This window comes from Cyprinodon variegatus, unplaced genomic scaffold, assembly GCF_000732505.1.
Source record: "Cyprinodon variegatus isolate N-32 unplaced genomic scaffold, C_variegatus-1.0 Scaffold131, whole genome shotgun sequence".
NCBI lineage: Eukaryota > Metazoa > Chordata > Actinopteri > Cyprinodontiformes > Cyprinodontidae > Cyprinodon > Cyprinodon variegatus.
Window position 1 is genome coordinate 776,786 of NW_015150584.1, and position 19,253 is coordinate 796,038.

A 19,253-nucleotide genomic window follows, 5' to 3' on the forward strand; every position below is an offset into this window, starting at 1 on the left:
AAAAACCCGAGCCTCATATAACCAATTGAAACTGGCCAAAAAACCCATTTGAACCCAGGAATAAATGGCTTTTAGTGGCATTGGGAACAGCTCACTGACGCGTGTCTATCTTGGTCAAATGACTCGGAAAGCAACCCATATAAAAATCTAATCAGCATGCTGTGGAAACACCAGAGCCAGTTGACCCGCTAAGTTATGTGATACCATTGAACACAACGTATGGACGCCAACACACCGCATCACACACTTCTGATCTAACAGGCAGAAAAAACAGTTTAAATTCCATAAACTTGGAGGAGCACTAGTGAGAGGAATTTGGAGGGACAAAAGACCGAAAAAATAAAGCGCACTGACTACGCCCTGCCTGCCTTACATGTTGCTTTCTATGGTTTACTGTCCTGATTTCTGTCACACTGGTGGCATCATCGATGCTAACCCAGCATGATGGGATCACCAGACATGCAGCTGCGGGATGTTAGACATGACTTTTTTTTCCAAATGGAAGGGAAGCCAAATGCAGATTGTTAGGGGGTCAATCTATGAAAAACATGCATTAACGTGCTGTTTTCAATTGGGAAAGGTGTTATAGAGGACTACATTTTATAGGCCTGTCGGGTTTCAGAGACCATTTATCAGTGTTGATGAGGAAACACTGACCACTGGATCCTAAGCTGCTTTCACACCAAACCTGTGTAGTGCTTTTAACCGTGCCAGGGTTCAGTTTTTGGAGTATAACACTGGTAAAAACTAGGGCTGAAACAATTCATCTGAATAATTGATTATTGAATTAATCGTCAACTAATTTAGTAATCGATTAATCGTTAACTGGAGGATAGAGACTCTGTAAACTAATTACACCAAAATTGTCAAACATTTATGAACCTTTTGCATACAGAATTAAAAAAATGTCTTTTAAAATGCTATGTTGGGAACTTTTTAAGTTGAATAGTTTTAGCTTTATCTGGTTTAAATTCTGTATAAAATCTTCTTTAAGAAACCATTTTATACTAGATTATTAATAAATTATTCAAAAAACAAAATCAACAGATTAATCAATTAACAGAATAATAATAAGTTGCAGTCCTAGTTTGAACTCATCCTGGACCCTGAAACGGACCAGAGAACCATAGCAAGGCTCAGTTAAACAGCTGCTCTTTTATTAAGAGCCTGCAGCAGTGTAAAGCCTGGCAGTACAACTATACTAAAAGCACTAAGAGAGGATGTAATGGGAACATTTTAAATGTAGCAGGAGAAGAAGAAAAGTTATGAGCTCTTAACCAAAAACTAAATTGTGTAAAAATTCCTGTTGGGACTACATGAAGTACAGAAGAGGTTGAAGTACATTTTAAGAGTAGAGTAGCATCAGAAACACCATGAGACCAGTGTTCTCCCTGGTGCTGCTGTTCCTTCCTAATCACTACGATGCTGGAGCAATACTGCCTCTGCAATAATTCAACTGTCTGAGGTCTTCTCTGAAAATCTAGAAAAAAAACAAACAGACTGACTCTGGACCGATCAGTGGACTGGACCGGCAGTGTGAATGCCCCCTTTTTAGTGTTATTGCTCTTCATTGGGCCAAAAAGACGCTTTTAGATTCTGTTTTTTATTTTATTTTTATTTTTTTTCCAGATGTTTTTCCAGAGAAAACTTGCAAAGCCAGCTGGCTCTGTATGCATTGATCTGTCCAAATGTATTTTTAGTTTTGTTTTCAGCATCCCCGCTTTAGTCACCAGCTGCACCTTTTCTCCCCTGAAACCACTGTAAAACCTTTTTCCTTGTTTCATTTTAACCCGTTAAACCTGCTTCAAAAACTCAAATAAAACTTACTAACAAATCTACTACACTCCACTGAACTCAATCCTTTTATCCTCTGTGATGTAAGGTTGGGGCAAAGAGATCTAGAGATCAAATGTAATCATTAGTCCTTCAGATGAAAAACTTTTTAAGGCTTCAAGCAAAAACATATTTCTAATGATGCTGCTACCAGTGTTAAAATTACTTGAGGGTTGTATCACTTACAGCTTTCACCCAAATTGCAAAACTGGACCTTTTTCCTGCCCTAACAGAACAGCTACGCTAACATTTTTACGTCTTTTTTTTAAATCAGGAAAACATTTCTCAGTTTAAATGTTATTCTGCTACATGAACAAAAAGCTGTTTTTTTCTTTTTGTTTTATAAATTCAGATTTATTCGAAATGACTAGTTATGAAGAATGGGAGCCAATTTGCAATAGATATGACCATCAGTATTAAATAGGGTATTCTTATCATTTGTATATTTGATTTGCAATATAAAAAGGAATATTTTTCAAATAGATTTATAGTATTTATCTTTACTACTACTACTACCTGAGTGAAATATTTTATGTCCTGTTCGGACTAAATGCTGGTTGATATGGAAAGTTCTATATAACATAAAAGTAATAAATACTTGTTTCTTTCCTTTTTCATATCTATAAAGTAACTTAAATAGTAGGAAAAGTTTTGAAATCTCATCATATGATGTCAAAGTTCCTCTAATTCTGCTTTTAACTTTGACTTTTTCTCACTTTTCATACAAACTCAAAGTCTGTGACTCTCTTCTGTTTCACTCCCGCCTTCATTTGCGCCGGCTTTCAGAAATGTCACGACAGACTCCATCCTTCCTCCTCTTCCTCCCTTTCCTTCATTCCCTTCTCCTCTCCTCCGCCGTCCTTCCTCACCTTCTGCTGGAGCACGTTTCAACAAGAGAAGGTGAGCGTTTGGCTTTCAGTGTAACCAAGCTGCATCAATTCATTGGCAGTCTTTAAAGTCTTTCGATAATTCCCAGCAGCATGTTTTTGTTTGATGTGAGTCCATGTTTTTCTTTTTCTCATCTGTGTTTTTGCTTCCTGTTCACATCCATCACCTCCATCTCAGTCCTTTGGGTGGGCTCCGGGCCCGTCTCCACTCCTCCTCCTCTGTCCCTAACTTTCTGAAATTTCAATTTCTGGCTCCTGTTCAAGAGAATGATAGTGCCGACCCAAAAAGCAGGTACACATATACACAGAACCATCATGCCTATCAGGTTGGGCCTAGTGCTGTGTGAATCCCTTTGTTTGTATATCAGGTTTATGGGTTTATGTGTGAGCCATATATATTGTTTCTGTTTTACATGGAGATAGCTTACGACTCCACCTGCAGCCACCTTCATTTGTTTGTACTTTTCAGGGATGTAGCAGCTCTCTGTACACCGAGAGCAGGATGTGTAGCTGGAGAGAGTCCAATGCGAAGCCACCGGCACTCGTGGAGGCAGCAGATCTTCCTGCGGGTTGCAACACCTCAGAAAGACACAGGCGGTAGGTACAAACAATGCTTTATAGAGTTCCTCTTTTTTGCAGTAGCTTAGTATTTCTTTATGCTTTACTTGGTGTATCAGTTGTATAGAATCTAAAGATGTTAGTCAGACTGTAGGAGTAATGTAATACGTAGACTGCAGTGACCAAACTTTCCACTCTGTGTCGCCCTTTTGTTTGAATTCAGAACAATTCAGATACGGTAAGTTTTTTTTATTTTTTTCCCCAGATTCTTTTCTTAATGGAAAAGCTGAATCCTTTTTTTGTTTAACTCTTTTTATATCTTCTGTTATACCCAAAATCTTCCATGAGATCTTAAATATTTGTTTTATGTTTGCAAAAATGTAGTTTATGGGCTCCTGGGTTAGCGTGTCTATGTGCTTCTTTTTCTTCCTATTTACATTTCATCCCAGGATCGAAAGAAACAAAAAACCATGGCTGTTGTCATGCATTGCTTACTAGGTTGATTCTCACTAGGTTGAAGCATTTGAAAGGAGGAGATAAATAATCATTTAAAAAAAGTATTGTTTTACATCAAGTTACATTTAAATGCAGATTTTGTTTTCTAGAAACATTTTTCTTTCTTATTGCCATTCGGGGTTCTGATCCCTCTTTAGACCAGTCTGCTTCATATTTTTTCTATATGTTTATTCTAGCTGCAGATGCATCATATGCTACAAATGTTAACCCTGTAATGCCAAATGTATCATATTTGATACATACGGTTTCTGAAATGTTTTGCATCTGACACCTTTTGCATAATTTAATGGTAAAAACTTTGCTCAAAATCCTATTGTACACAATCAGATATACCTGATAACAGCCAGTAGAAGACTACACAAAAAATAATCTTGACTTATCGCATAGTGATAAATTATTAATATCAAAAATTTATTTCTGTTTTTTCTTTTTACATATTTTGTTAAAACGCCAAATAAGGACTTCAAACCAAAAAAAAGTAATTTTCTGTTTTGTTCTTGGATCGGGCTTTAAAGGGTTAAGTGTTCAGAAGATGTGCAACTTTACTGTGTTGTAAGCAAAAAAAGTTGTTGTTTTTTTAATGGAACTGAATTAAATGTTTACTTGCTGTTTTTTTTTAATATATGTTCCTATTAGACATGAAATAAGCTTAAGTAGTTAAATGAAAAATCTGCAAAATGCACCAAATGTTAAGGCATTTACTTAAACGATAATAATAATAGATTTTATACACGGCTACTAAAACAGTTGTTGCAGCCTAAGAACTAAGAGCTTTAATAAAACCAGAATAACTCAGGGTGTTTTACTTTTATTATTTATAAACTATAGGCAAACAATAATAGGTTTATTTAAATCCTCAGTTTATAAAACAGGTAAAGATCGCCCCCCTCTGACCCTTCTTAGTTACAAAACAACCAGAAACTGCAAAGTTTCAACATCCCAAAGCAGTAAAATTACACAACTCATGATTTATTCTCAGCTTACAGGTATATTGTCCTCCCCTTTTATGACTTTGGCATAGAAACAAACTCATGATTAATTATTCTGTGATATATGCTGCAGTTACCATAAAAGTGATGCTCAAACTTTATGTTTTTTCTGCCCCTGTAAATAGTCAGAACATTTTAATCAGTACTTATAAAACTAAAATGCATCCAAAAGCTGTATTTCACACAGTTTCAAAAATGTTGATAGTTATTGAGTTGAAGCAATGGGAGTAAAAATTTGGTATAAGTAAAAAAATCCCCAAAACTTTTAATTAAATTTGTATTTAAATGACCTCAGCCATCAGAGCTGATTGTAACCGAGAATCTAAAATATACCATAATTGTATTTTTCTAATAAATATTTCATAAAGTAATGCTGGTTCAACTATTTTGTTCCCTTAATATTCCATTTGGAAAATTTCAACTAACAATAATCTGACTAATATTAAATGTTAATAAATCAAGCATTTTATAGGAAAGCTTTTCTAAGAGTGGATAAAGCTGAGACCAAACCAGCAGCTTATGCTTAATGTTTTAAGGATTTATATGAATCTCAGGATTAGCAGAATAAAACATGTGCCTTCCTGCAGGGATGCACACGTGTTTTTAAACAAACCCATATAACCCGATCCTGTTTTTTTTCCTCCTCTTTTGCAAATAAAATTGTACATCAAAAGTATTTGTTTGATTTCAAGAAAAAAACACTTTGACAGGACAGCGTTAAAGTAGCCTGAGGTTTGACAACGCTGTCAAATATTCTGTCTGACTGAAATATACAAGAAGAGAAGTGCCTTAAAGACTTGAACTTAACCTTTGACAGCTTTGTAACCATCCGTCACCTGTCACTGTATTTGCTTTTAATAAAAGTTATGCAGTTCAGCCTTGTAGTGTGGAAACACAAAAATGTTTCCATGTTTTAGCTTCCATGTTATTAAACCCTGACTATTTATTATTGTAATGTATTGTATAGTTTCTGCAAAAAAAAAAGAGAAAGAAATGAATACATTTTGGCAGCTCAACCAGTTGATAAATTCATGTCCCATGTTTTACATCAAGAGCCCTACAGTCTGGAAAAATGGAGTTAAAGGTTAATTATAGAAAAGGGGACCTGTCTATAAAAATAATAGGATTCCCAGACTTTTTTTGTTTTGTTTTGTTTTGTTTTATTGAAGATTAAAAAAAAAAAAATTCTTATCACTTTAGTTGTGTTTTTACAAACAGTCACTGTAACTACAACTAAAGCCCAAGCATTTAAGATATGAAAACAAGAAGGGCTGGTATTGTGTGGCATCATGCACATCTTGATGGAGCCATGGCTGTCTGGGATCAAATGAACCGGATTTTTAATTTTTTTTTGTCTTGCTCAACTCCTTGCAGTATTCTGCATCTTTACTGTGGGACTGTTAGCTTAGATAGAGACTGAAAATACTTTAAGTTTTCTTTCCACGATTTCACTTCAGCAACTAGTGCTAACCTGAGCTGTTAGCCTTTATACATGCTTAGTTCATTGATCAGAAAAAGATTGAATTTTTGTGTTTCCATAGTTGATCAATCAAAAAAAAAAAAAAACGTATTTCTGTGCATCGTAAAATCATACAGATTGTAATGTTCTGGACTTGGCCAATATCATGCAAACACTGAAAGGTTAAGCCTTTATAATGTAGCAAATAAAAAAATGGTAAATGGTAAATGGCATGTACTTATATAGCGCCTTTATTCAAGTCAGGAGACCTGACCAAAACGCTTTACACTACATTCATTCACCCATTCACGCACACACTCACACACTGATGGTGGCAAGCTACATTGTAGCCACAGCTGCCCTGGGGCTCACTGACAGAAGCGGGGCTGCCGTACACTGGCGCCACCGGGCCCTCTGACCACCATCAGTAAATAAAAATAGTAGTCTAACTTTCCCCAATTTATTAGAGAAAACTCAAAGAAAGAAAAAGCTTCAGGCAGATAGCAGGGGTTCAAGATAGACTAAAGTAAGTTTTTTTTCTTTTCTTTTTTGGGGGGTAGGGGGTGGGGGGGTTAGCAAAGTAAGCTTTCCCTCCTTTAATGAAACTAGTAAAGAGCAGAAGAATCATCTGTCTGCAGAAATGAAAAGATCTCAGCCAAATGTCAAGTTTTAAGCCAAGCACTATCAAGTAGAGGAAAAACAGAGCAGGTCACTGCAAAGACTGGCTGAATGCAGCATTTAGGTTTTGGTTGGGGTGGGTATGTTTTCCTGTGCACTCACTCACGCACGAGCTTATGGGTGTTTCCAGAGAGTGCATGTTGGCAGGGAATGGTGGTACTTCAAGGTCATGTTGACAGTCCACACACAGACAGCGCCAGAGCAAAGCACTGATCTTGTTGACCCACTTTGCCTGTTCTGTGTGTGTTAAACAAAGTTCGGGTAAAGGTGTTTGCCCAGCAAATGGTCTCTGCTCCACTTTGCAGAAATTAATGGTTGAGAGATCTTTTTGTGGTATATTCAGCCCTTCAGCAATAAAACGGTGAATTATCATAAGCAAAACACAAATAAAATTCTTAATGTAGATTGGCCTCCAATTGAAAAAAGGTTGTTTGGGTTTTTTTTTCACTCCTCAAAGGAGTTCTGTTGGATCAGTGTAGCTGTCTGTGTTTGCAAAGCTCTGTATCTTTCAAGGGATTTTAGAAGCTTTTACCTAAACTCTTGTGATTGTCTGCATCAGCCTTGAGTCAGTCCGCACTTTTTTTGTACCTGCAGAGCTGTATTTTTTTTACAGTGACTGCTGGTTTCAGCATGTTTGAGAAACTGTCTGACTCAGACAGAAATATATTTAGCATTCATTTTTAAACCTGTCATAAAGTACACAGTTGTAATCATTTATGCCTTGGCATCAAGCGGGGTATGAGGATTTCAATGTTGTTGTTTTTTTGTTCTTTAAAAAAAAGCTGCCTTGCATTTTTGTACATGGACTTTTTTTATTTTGCATATCTGACTGCAACTGAGAAATATGCAATTGCGTGTGATTGCCAAGATGATCAAGCTGTCATGATTTTCCAAAGAACTAAAACTGAATGTTATCTGGAAAGTTGGTATGTATCTTGTCTAAACAAGACAGGCCATTTTAAGAGTTTAGATTCACCCCAATTTTAGCCTGGGTCAGAAGAAGCTCTTCTTTTAAGATCCTCTAGTCTGTTAATTATATTTATGCTCCATCCAGATCTCAGTTTATATATTCTACATATAAATATTTTCTTTCTGGTTGTCCTCTGATTTAAAAAGATTCTAATCAAAATCTGTTTTCTTATGCCACAAAATGCATAGATTTTCTTTTTTTATAATAAAATACCTACAGAGTACAGGTCTGTAATATACACAGGATCATTGGTAAATAGACAGATGTGGATTTAAATAAGTAGCCATGCATATAGGTTATATTTTAGCTTCAAAATTTATTCTCCAAAGCTCTGATTCCTCCCACCATTTTCATTTTGTTGGAGGTCTCTGGTGTCTCTGGTTGGTGGAGGTCCAACCTAAGAGTGCAAAGTTTCATAAGTTAAAGATATTTTTCAAATGTCTGAAAGGACCGAAAGAAAATGAATTCCCCGAATCCCAGACGGAAACTAAAAACAGTATAAGAACTTTAAGCACAATCCAGGCAGTCGTGAAGGCTACCAGATGTCTTGGATATTTGCCTTACCAGGCTGCATTTGTTGGATGATTTAAACTGCACTGCAATGTTTTTAGAATCTCAAATTCAGTCTATAATTTTATGCTTTTTCCATATTTCAGATCGGGGGGATCCTTGTCTAGATGGGGGTCTGATAGGTGTGGGCCAGGTGTCAGCGGCGGGCACCGGAGACTTGTCCATGAGAGTGGTGCAAAAGGAAGGGACGAAGAGAAGCAAAGAGGAGCTGAGGGAGCTGTGGAGGAAGGCTATCCTGCAGCAGATTCTGCTGCAGCGAATGGAGAGTGAAAACCAGAAGCTGCAAGGTAAGATGGAAGAATGAATAAGCTATATGTAACCTGCATGTTCTGCATTTTCTTATTAAACAAAAAATGATTTGATGTTTAGCTCATAAATGTGCAGAAAACACCATTGAGATTGCATTGTCCCCTACACCAAGCATGCATGCAACGATAGTGGAGAGGAAAAACTCCCATTTAACAGGAAAAGAGAAACGGGACTAATCACTGAACAACAGGCCCAATACTTTTATCTATAACAAGTTGTTGACAGCAGCAGCTCAGCAGGTGCTTCTCTTCAAGATGGTCTCACAGCTTAACAATGCGGCAGACCAGAAAAACCTACTATAAAGATAAAAAGCATATGCATAGAGAAATGGTCTGTTGACTGGTATCAGTAGATTCAGACTCAGCCCTAATTTAATTGGCCAGAAACCCAAAAAACCTGAAGGGTTTTTAACCTGTGAACACACCAGATTAAGCGGTTTTCAGGTGGTACTGACTGCAGAATAAAATGTTCAAGCTTTTCATGAGGAAGTAAGGGAATAGACAACTGTTATTTAGAGATAACTGATTCTTTTAGGGGAACCAAAACTACCGATGCATAACAGGAGTATAACAAACTCCAGTGCTAGCTTGGCTATTTGCTAATAAAAAAGGGAAACTAGTTGAAAGCAGTTACTAGGTATGGATGCTTATCCATCCATTATCTGACACGCTTGTCCCAATTAGTGTCGTGAGGGTTGCTGGTGCCTATCTCCAGCTGTCAATGGGCGAGAGGCGGGGTACACCCTGGACAGGTCGCCAGTCCATCACAGGGCAACACAGAGACACACACGACATAGAAACATTCACACACACACTCACACCTAAGGAGAATCTAGAGAATCCAATTAACCTAACATTCATGTTTTTGGACTGTGGGAGGAAGCCGAAGTACCCGGAGAGAACCCACGCATGCTCAGGGAGAACCTGCAAACTCCATGCAGAAAGAACCCGGGCCGGAAATCAAACACAGAACCTTCTTGCTGCAAGGCAGCAGTGCTACCCACTGCGCCACTGAGCAGCCCGTATGGATGCTTATTGTACAATTTATATTGTGAGAATTTTTATGTTGTCAAAAGATGAACTCATTACTGTGTTTGCATCATCTTAAAAACTAAGGATATCTTTTTTTGGTTTCACCTTTTCATCATTTTTCACTGTTTGAACGCAGCAATAAATCAAAATTCTCTCTAAATAGAATGAAATGCAACCATTTTGGACTGTTAAGTGATGAAATGAATAGTCCAGAAGATGGGGTGAGGATATTTCTATTTTGGGGGGAAATGAAGTGCCGCCCCATGCTACCTATTGCCAAATAAACTACAAAGGATTTTCTAATACCTTTTAACATCATTATCGGAATAAATCTCACAAGACATCATGATGAAGGTTTCACCTCCTCTACGTCAGCTCTGCAGTTGTTTTTGTTAGTGGAACTTGTGTTTTACTGCGACCACACCCAAGAAAGTGACATCACCTCTGCTCCTGATATAGATAATGATGACTACTCACGGCAGAAAGGTGTGGGGGGAAATTTAAGCGCTACTCTTGTCTATATAACAGTTCATAGAAATATTTGAATACTTTAAAGTCAGCCGGCATCCTTAAAATCAAAATGTATTTTAACATGAAAAGCTTTTTTACAATAGCAAAGGCTTTAAGGTGCCAGTAATTTAGTTATTTTCTATTTCTATCAGTGTCTTGTTAAGCCAGTCCAAATAGTCTTCATGACAGCTGCGTTATTGTTACAGCTGAATGGCAGAACCAGTTGTTCTGTCTGACTTGCACATATGCATGCGCCGAGTTTCTATACTTCACATTTCTAAAGTATGCCTATTTTTGTGTATGGTGCATGCATTTACTAAGGTGTAGTTTTAGGGTGTGCCGAGTGCCCTCACCTCTTTGATGACCCAATTGGCACGTAGCTACACTTCAGGTAGCTCTTTTTTTTCATTGTAATAACTACCGTCTAACTTGTAAACCCTTAATTGATACACACCCATGGCACAAATAGAAAAAAACATCTCCACTGCTGGGTGGGGTCAGAGATGTTTGCGGCTCAAAAAATAAAAACCTATATATTTTTTTTTTTCAGTCTTTCATGCTCCCAGTCACACTTTTTAGCATATTGTGTCTTCCTGGCTTCTTTTATTTTGGAGCTCCTTTGTGTCCTTGTTGTGCCTGCTTGTCTGAGTTCAGCTAAGTTTGTTTCTTCGATCTCTGCCCATTTTCTAGGTCAGCTTTGAAAGCGCTTGTGTGCATTTACCGTCATGATGTGTGGATCTTTTTCTGCTTCTGGGTGGAGTATCCTGTTTTGTTTGTGTTATCAAAGGCAAAGCAGAGAGAGAGAGAGAGAAGGTTAGGAGAGACTGAAAGGTGGAGATGCTGCATGCCAGCTGGGCAGCTGCCAACAAGCAATTCTTGATGGACTTGATTCTGCTTGCTCCAGGCAGATAAGACGAGCAGCGTGGTCACAGCTTTCTCTGGGTGTGTCAGTAGCCAGCTCCTTAGAAATTTTCTTTTTTTTTTATCATCAACCTTGCTTTCCAGGTTATTCCCATTAGTCATCTGTCTTTGGATGCACATTTTCCTCTCTATAACAGGGTTCCTTCGCAGAGTCAGAGAGCAAGGAATTTAATTTGAGTATCTTCCCAGTCTTCAAAAAAAAAAAATCTTTATATTTTTACACTGCCTTCCCAACTTTGTGGGAAGTGGGTCCTTCTTTCATCCCTTCCTTACAGAAAACATCCCTTTTTCCTTGAACATTTATTCAGCAGATCCCTCCTTTTCATTCCTTCCTTCCACTTTTCTCTCTTACATTCTTTCCTTTTTAATTCCCTCCATTTCTTCATGTCACCTTTCTTTCCTTCCCCATGTTTTTGCTTCTTTCTTTGCTTGTGTTCTTTTCGTCTGTCCTTAGCCCCTTTTTCATTGCCATTCAAAGCCTGGTTAGCATTTTCATACGTATTCACCGGCATAATTTCACCTTCCTGGGGCTTTACTGTCACATTGCTTTAGTTCCACTAAAGACACAGTTCTTCCTAACCTTTGTGGAGCCTGTTGAGGTGTGGTTCATGTATAGCTGCTGTGCCTTGTTCCACCAGCAGTAGCAGTAACCAAGGAAAGTGAGACCACAATTATGTTATTATACCTTTTAGTTTATCCATAATAGGTTTTAAGATGCTTTAAAGTGAGAAATTAGATCTCAGATTTTCATTGGCAATTTTATTTTGTATATTTTTTTCACCCCAAAGCAGATGTGTTTTTCTTTGTAATCATTATGTCTCTCTTCCTGTCAGACCTATGAAATTGCCACTGAATTTCTGCGTAGTCTGACTAAACTAGAACTGGGTTCTATCTCAATACATCCCTGCAGAAAATCATATTTGGTTTTGGTTTGGTTTGTTCATCGCCAACAGATCTCAATGAGTTCTATACGCCACAACCTCTGTCTGTCTGTCAGATCAGATGCAAAATCAGATTCAATATGTTCAGGACTTTAGCCTGGGTTTTTAGTGGGACTCTAAACCTAGTTTTAAGATTTGTTTAAGTGAAGAGGTACTCCTTAAAACTGCATCTATTTTGTCAGAAAGTTTGAACATTTTAGGTAATGCAGGGATTATTTTTTGCAAATTCTTGCTAATTTCAAATGGAGTGAAGATAAGACAGAGCTCTTTCAATTTGTCTTGTACTAGAAATATACGTTCTCCTTTGACTTTTAATGTAAACATTACTTTTGTGCTTATATATAACAGGGCTGCAACTAATGATTATTTTGCAAATTGTTTAATCTGTTAATCGAATTAAATTATTAATAATCGGATAGCAAAATGTTCAATAAAGAATACTTTTGAAACTGAACCAGGTGAAACTATCTTTTTCCACTTCAGGAGTTCCGGATAGAACATATTGACAAAGTTTTATCTTTCTTAAGTGCAACATTTCTTCTTTTACAATTTTGGGTTAGAGCGGATTGCTCTGTCAGCTAATGGCATGTTTATGAGTCCCTGTACTCCAGTCAACAATCGATTACTAAAATAGCTCAAGATTATTTTAATAATTGATTGATCACCATTAATCTGATTAATTGTTTTAGCCCATATACATTTCTACTCATAGTTTTATGCCAACAAAGATGGAAGAAGGGAGATCACTTGTTGGATGCTGTCCTTCACTTTCTAGAGATTTCTTTCTGCTTGCTGTGAATATATGATTATAATTATAAAATGAAGGTATTGATTTCTTAACTAAAACGGTGCGTTTGTGCTGTAAAGGTGAGATTTACCTGTTTTTTTTATAATAATGTAACTTTGTTAATCAGTCTTAAATAGATGTTGTAATTAATCATGAAACAAAAAGCAACAACTCTGGTCTGATGCAGGTTGATCAAGAGATGTTAAATAGTTAAACATTTTATGCATAGGGAGTAACTTAGAGCCAGAAGGCAGTGGAAATAAAGGGAAAACCAGTAGTGTGTTCTTATTACCGCCACCCGTTGGACTGAAGGTGTAGTGCAATTTCAGGCTGATTGTTCTGGGGCTTTAAGGGTAATGAAAACAGCACTCTGATGATTTCGCTGGGTCATACAAATCCCAGGACTTTCAATAAAAAGGGGCCCTTGCGTCTCATATTTTTGTTTATCCAAGGTCTGGACAATATGGCCAGACCTTTTACTATAATAAAATATATTTCATTATTTCAGTCGAAAAGATACAATGACGATGTCATTATAAAGAAAATAAAAGCCTCAGAAAGACTACGAAGAAATATGACAACAGATATTTGTACAAGTTTATGATACAAAACAGTAAGATAACCAATGTAAATATGTGCTTTTAAAAAGCCTAAAACTGTACTACACCTAAACATGATACCTGGACTGTCAGTTGGTGGCAAACGCCATAATCAAAGACTGTAGCATATATTAAAATATCCCAAATGTCATTTCACTTTATTGAATAAAAAAACATTTTCATATACATTAATCTGGAATTATTTTCCAGCCTATCCTTATTTTTACTTCTTAGCTTTTTTGATGTTATTTTTTGGGCCATTTTTCCCTCCTACCTATTTCTTGTCTGATGTCAGTTAAAGCTATTGGCATCACTAAGACGTAAAAATAAGGTATGGTTTCTGCTGTCTCCAGTCTGAAGATGTCTGAAATTTGGATTTGAAAAATGTTAAAGATCTCCACAACAGTAGAATTTTTTTTTTAAACAGAATCCATTGTTTATTATAGTCAGTATGTATTTTTTTGGTGGAAAACATCCTACTGAAATGGCTTTGGTGTAGTTTAGATTGCCAGTAGATTTGTGACTTTAGTAAAGGCCTTTGATAGCTTCCATTTAATTATGAAAAAACATTGTGATCCAGCATCTTCGACCGTCACTGTATCCCTGGATCCCCAGCCCAATCAAAACTAGCCAACAGGTGAACCCCAACGATATCCATGACTGAAAAGGGGAAGGAATCGGAGATTGGCTCATGCAGAAGTGGGACTAACGGAGCACGAAGAGCGGGGCAAGTCCCACTCCCTGAAAAAAAAAAAAAAAAAAACAGAAGCAAAGAAGATATATTGTGAAGAGAATGGAGAGGCAGAGAGGAAGGGTGCGGTCAGAAAAGAGAGGAACAGCAGGGAGGCGTTGGGTGTTTCCTCACCTTTGATCAGGGTTGTGAAAATGTTAACAGAAATCACAGTTTTGTGTGTTTTTTCTTCCGTCAATATGACACTTTTGGGCTTGGTTACACCATGCAGAAGAGTTTCACCCAGCACCTAGATGTAGACGCTATATAACCCCACTCGAAAAGATTAACATTATACTCTTAGGGTTTCACAGATATGCAAGGTATCGTATTCCTTTGTAGAGTTTGCATATAAGTTATTACTATATTTTAAATTCTATTCATGTGAAGGAATGTATGAAAATAACCTTCTTAGATATGAAGATGTAAAGCATACACAGTTATGTGTGCAAACACAGTTATTTCATTAGTTTTTAAAAATGCAGGGTACAGCATGTTTTTGCCCAAAACATGGTAGTTATATGAGAAGCTCCAGCTGAGTACCAAAGACTGGTCTCTGTGTTCTGAATTGGAGGCACAAGGACAACAGTCCCTCCAAAAGACACGCAGAAGAACGTAACGGTGAGAAGATTAAATGCAAAAACGTCGCCATTCAATATGTTGCTGGAGTTCTTGAAAAAAACTCAAGAGGTTTATCTCCAAACACAATATCCCAGAACATTTCAAACCTAACAAGACCCTTAAACAGAGACTAGTGCATCCTAAGCACTACACCCACAGACCAAACATGAGCGGAGTGGTGTATGCAGTTCAATGTAGTGTGGAATGCTCTGATCTTTATATTGGAGATACCAAACAACCTCTCCACAGAAGAGCAACCTCATCGGGACATCGGACTTTCCTAAGTGGCAGACCCGCTCATCAGGTTAAATTTGCATGTTTCTAAGCCAAAGCAAGGCTTAGTTTTTGGTCCACTCTATAAAGCCTTGAACTCAACGCTATTTCTGACATTTTTAATTGAAAAAGCTTCTTGGATAGGAAGCTAAACGTCATCAAACTTGGAAACCAAGTCCAGGGGATAGTTTTTTTTTTTTTTTTTACTTTTTTTGAATGACTAACCTGGATGACTGAAAATCTTTACTAACAACAGTCTCTCTGATCCGCTTCCTGACAGTTCATTGTACTTTACTGTACGACTGTACGACACCTTTATATTATATAATGCTGAGCTGAAAGAAAAAAAGTTTCCCTCTTTTGGCCACAGTCCAAGATCTCTTCAGAACTTCATGAGTCTGAAAACCTTCCAGCTGACTAAATTTAACAAACATTTCGCTAAACAACTGGTTTTCTCCATGGATCAGGATAGTTTTAACAAGCACTTTGCTACCACAGGGTGATATATCTGTTGATCATAGAGACTGGAAAGATGTCTGTTTAAAGAAAAAAAAGGTCTGTATTAGAAATAAAGTCCTTGTAGTAACTAATGACTAGCCAGAATTAGAGACTTGGGTTTGTTCCATTTCTGAATCAAAGGAAAGCAATGTTTTTAAATAGGAAAGGTAAAGAAAAGTCTAAAATTTAACTTTTTTTTCATTTAAGAATGTTTTATGTAAGGATTTTGTGGGACATCAACATGAGAATCTTAAACCAATTCTCTTCTCAGAAGAATAATTTTTCTTTTTCTCCTCCATAAACTCTGACCTGGTTACTGATCTGATCAGTCCTTTCCCAGCTACTTGATGATCTTATTATAGATTTCCTAAATGAGGCTCCTCAGCCTTAACAGGTTGAAATGATCATATCATCCCAAGTAATTGACTGGAAACTAATTGCTATGAATAAAAACCCACCTTCACATTTATCATCCCTGTGTTTGTGCCACAGCTTCAGAGAGCGACCTGCAGAACAAGCGCCTGAAGCTGGACTATGAAGAAATCACTCCATGTCTGAAGGATGTCACTGTGGTGTGGGAGAAACTCCTGAGTACACCTGGTAGAACAAAAGTCAAGTTTGACACAGAGACTATCCATGCTGCAGTTGCACAAGGTACTCATTTACTTCCTCTGATAGATGCATACAGTGTGTTTCATGGGACTGTTTAACCTATAATCAGCCAGCATCTGCAAATATTGTCCAAAGGTATGATATAAGGGATGTGTTTAGCCAGTTTCTTTTCTCCTTGAAACTCATTTGACTCACTTTAGATTCGGAGTTTCAGTGCATAGCAGTTTTCTGCACCATAAAGAGTCAGGATAACTACTCATTTTATTAAAACTTTTAAATAGGAGAACAGGTTTCCTTTTTCTCAGTGTATAAAAATTATGAAAGTAACTGTATGAATCCAATTTCTAATATCTATATTATGATATTGACTCATATCTATATTATGACTGGCGTGTGGATCCAATCATTTTGGTCTGTCTTCATCCTTTATCAGTGGCTTTTGTTGTGTAACATGCATGGTTCTCTGAGCTCCTCCAGACCACTAGTAGCATAAATTGGGGTTTAGATCTTATGAAATCTAATAACAGTCATGTCAAGTCCACACATTTTATAGTCTGATGTTATATCTCTATCTCATTAGCGTATTTTCAAGACATCTTTGTTCCTTATCTACCTGTTGCTTTTGTGCATCTTCCACACAGGTGTCCCAAGGCAGCATCGAGGGGAGATCTGGAAGTTCCTCTCTGAGCAGTACCTGCTCCGGCAGACGGTTCCCTCTCGCCCCCCCTCAAATCATACTCCATACAAAGAGCTGCTAAAGCAGCTCACCTCTCAGCAGCATGCCATCCTCATAGACCTAGGTAATACACTAATTTCTGTCATATATATATACAGCTGTGTGTGTGTGTGTGTGTGTGTGTATATGTATGGCTCCATAAATCTTAGGGATGCAATTGACTAAGGACACTTTCTGATCTCAAAGCGTATTATTAAACTGTCAAAATAAACTGACACCTCTTTCCTCATCTTAGGACCTGAGCTCTAAGTGTGGGCTGTAAAACATGTATTTCACATGTTTAAATGCATACTTTGCATTTTATTGCCCTTTGCATGTACCGTTTCTGCTGCATGCAGTTTTCCCTTTTTGACTTTACACATATTACATGCAATTGTGCAGTGTGGATGTATTTGTTTAAGTACAATATAAAGATATGCAAAAAAGGTATACATCTACATTTAAACTTTAAAGGAATCATAGTTTACATTGACACTGCAGCGGGAAGTGACCCAAATCCAAATTTTTTTTGGCCCATATGCAACCTGTATCTGACCTTTTCATGGCAGTCTGAACAACGCAGATCCGATTTCTTCCAATGCAACCTGGCCACTTGGCTATGTGGTCCTGAATCCAAGATAAGTCGTAGGGAAATCATATTTAAATGTAAAATCATTCTGGCTTAAACATGTATATAAATGTACTAGGGATGGGACGATTTATGAAAACCGTCAGAACCGTTCGGTTCGACTGTCTCGGTTCGGTTCGCGTGTTTCGTTCGGTTCATGCGCTGCTCTTTTTTCTCATAGAGGAAGCGATTACACTCCAGAGCAGAAGGTGGCAGTGCTGCAACCAAAGCCAACCGCCAGTAGTAAACAAGAAGAAGAAGAAGAGAAGCAGCTTAGCCAGGTGTAGCAGGGGAAAAAAATCAGTTGTTGTGGAGAATTGTCGGACTGGCGAGTGGGAAAGAACATTTAGAGTGACCTACGATGACAGCGGAAAGAAAGTTGTGGATAAAAGTGTAACAGTGTGCAAGCATTGTGCAACACGTTTTGTTTATGCTAACAGCAACATGTCATGCTAACCCCGAAATCCCTCATACTCCGTCAGCAACCCCCGCTCCGCCCCGCTGCGCTCCAGACCGGCTGCTCAAAGCAAAGCCTACAGCCCCCACTGTGGCTTCGTCTGCTCCCCTCTGAGTCCCTTGGAGATGGTAGAGAGCATACGCCAGATTATTAAATTCAAAGCAGCAAAACATACGGAAATTATCCAGGATTTCTGCGGATCATTTAAAATAAATACAATCCATTATTTTTTGGGGGATTTTTTCATTAATTTCATAAATTTTTATGGGATTTCGGTGTAACAATCAACATGTATCGAATCGAACCGAAAACCGTGACCAGAAACCGTGAATCGAACCGAACCGTGGATTTTGTGAACCGTTCCACCCCTAAAATGTACTCCTTATCAGACTATATTGTCCCAAAATTTAGAACATTTGTATTTAAAAAAGGATCCTGTTTTTGTTTTTGTTGTCTTATGCAGGCCAGTTAGTCATACGTCAGCTTGTACACCTAAATTCGGCCAGTCATATATCAACGGTCATCTGTTCATCAAATTTTTTCAGTCATAGAATCTTGATTCATATATCGCAGCTAAAATACGCAATGGTTTGAAATAAGAAATAAGAATCATTTACTTTACCATTTAGCTATGTTCCAGTGTTCACATGGATGGACGTCTGTGTCTTCAGCAGGCGTAGAGCTAACAAAACTGGCAGTGTTGTGAGGCAAGGGCTCAAACATGTACGGCTGTAAGCCTTCTACACCAAACCAAGCTTCTGCTGCCATGGCGTCCTCTTCCACAACATCTTCCTCCCTAATTTCCTCCTCTAGCTAAAAAATATATGATGGAGGAAACTCAAACCAATTTATGGCTACCTAGTCCAATGTAATTTCCCGTTGGGAACCTACTAGCACTAAGTTGCTAACTGGTTAGCAAGATGCTTCCCACAAACCGGCCACAAACTTGCTTACGAACCTTCTGCTACAACAATCCCGCCCTCTTAAAAAGCAACCAATCACATTCACTTTATTCACTCTTGTAAAGTTGTGCACCTCTTGGGAGAATACAGAAATGCAACGGTTGGAATGGCCCTTTCCCTACGACTTTAAATGTGACCTGTGTCTGAACAGCCACTTCGCATTAATTTGACCTGAAGGTCATTAATACTCAACAAAGGG

General features: G+C 37.8%; 1 protein-coding gene across 4 annotated transcripts in view; it reads left to right on the forward strand.

Annotated features, from left to right (window-relative positions):
- The window catches only part of tbc1d1 (TBC1 domain family member 1), a 74,970-nt gene that overhangs the window by 37,473 nt on the left and 18,244 nt on the right, over positions 1-19,253 (forward strand). For 3 of the 4 annotated variants that reach the window (XM_015376239.1, XM_015376240.1, XM_015376242.1), the window contains 6 exons: positions 2,620-2,733; positions 2,899-3,012; positions 3,190-3,317; positions 8,547-8,747; positions 16,173-16,334; positions 16,934-17,092. In XM_015376239.1, the coding sequence (XP_015231725.1) occupies positions 2,620-2,733; positions 2,899-3,012; positions 3,190-3,317; positions 8,547-8,747; positions 16,173-16,334; positions 16,934-17,092 (878 nt within the window). The remainder of the gene's footprint in view (positions 1-2,619; positions 2,734-2,898; positions 3,013-3,189; positions 3,318-8,546; positions 8,748-16,172; positions 16,335-16,933; positions 17,093-19,253) is intronic. The other variant, XM_015376241.1, reaches the window with a different exon arrangement.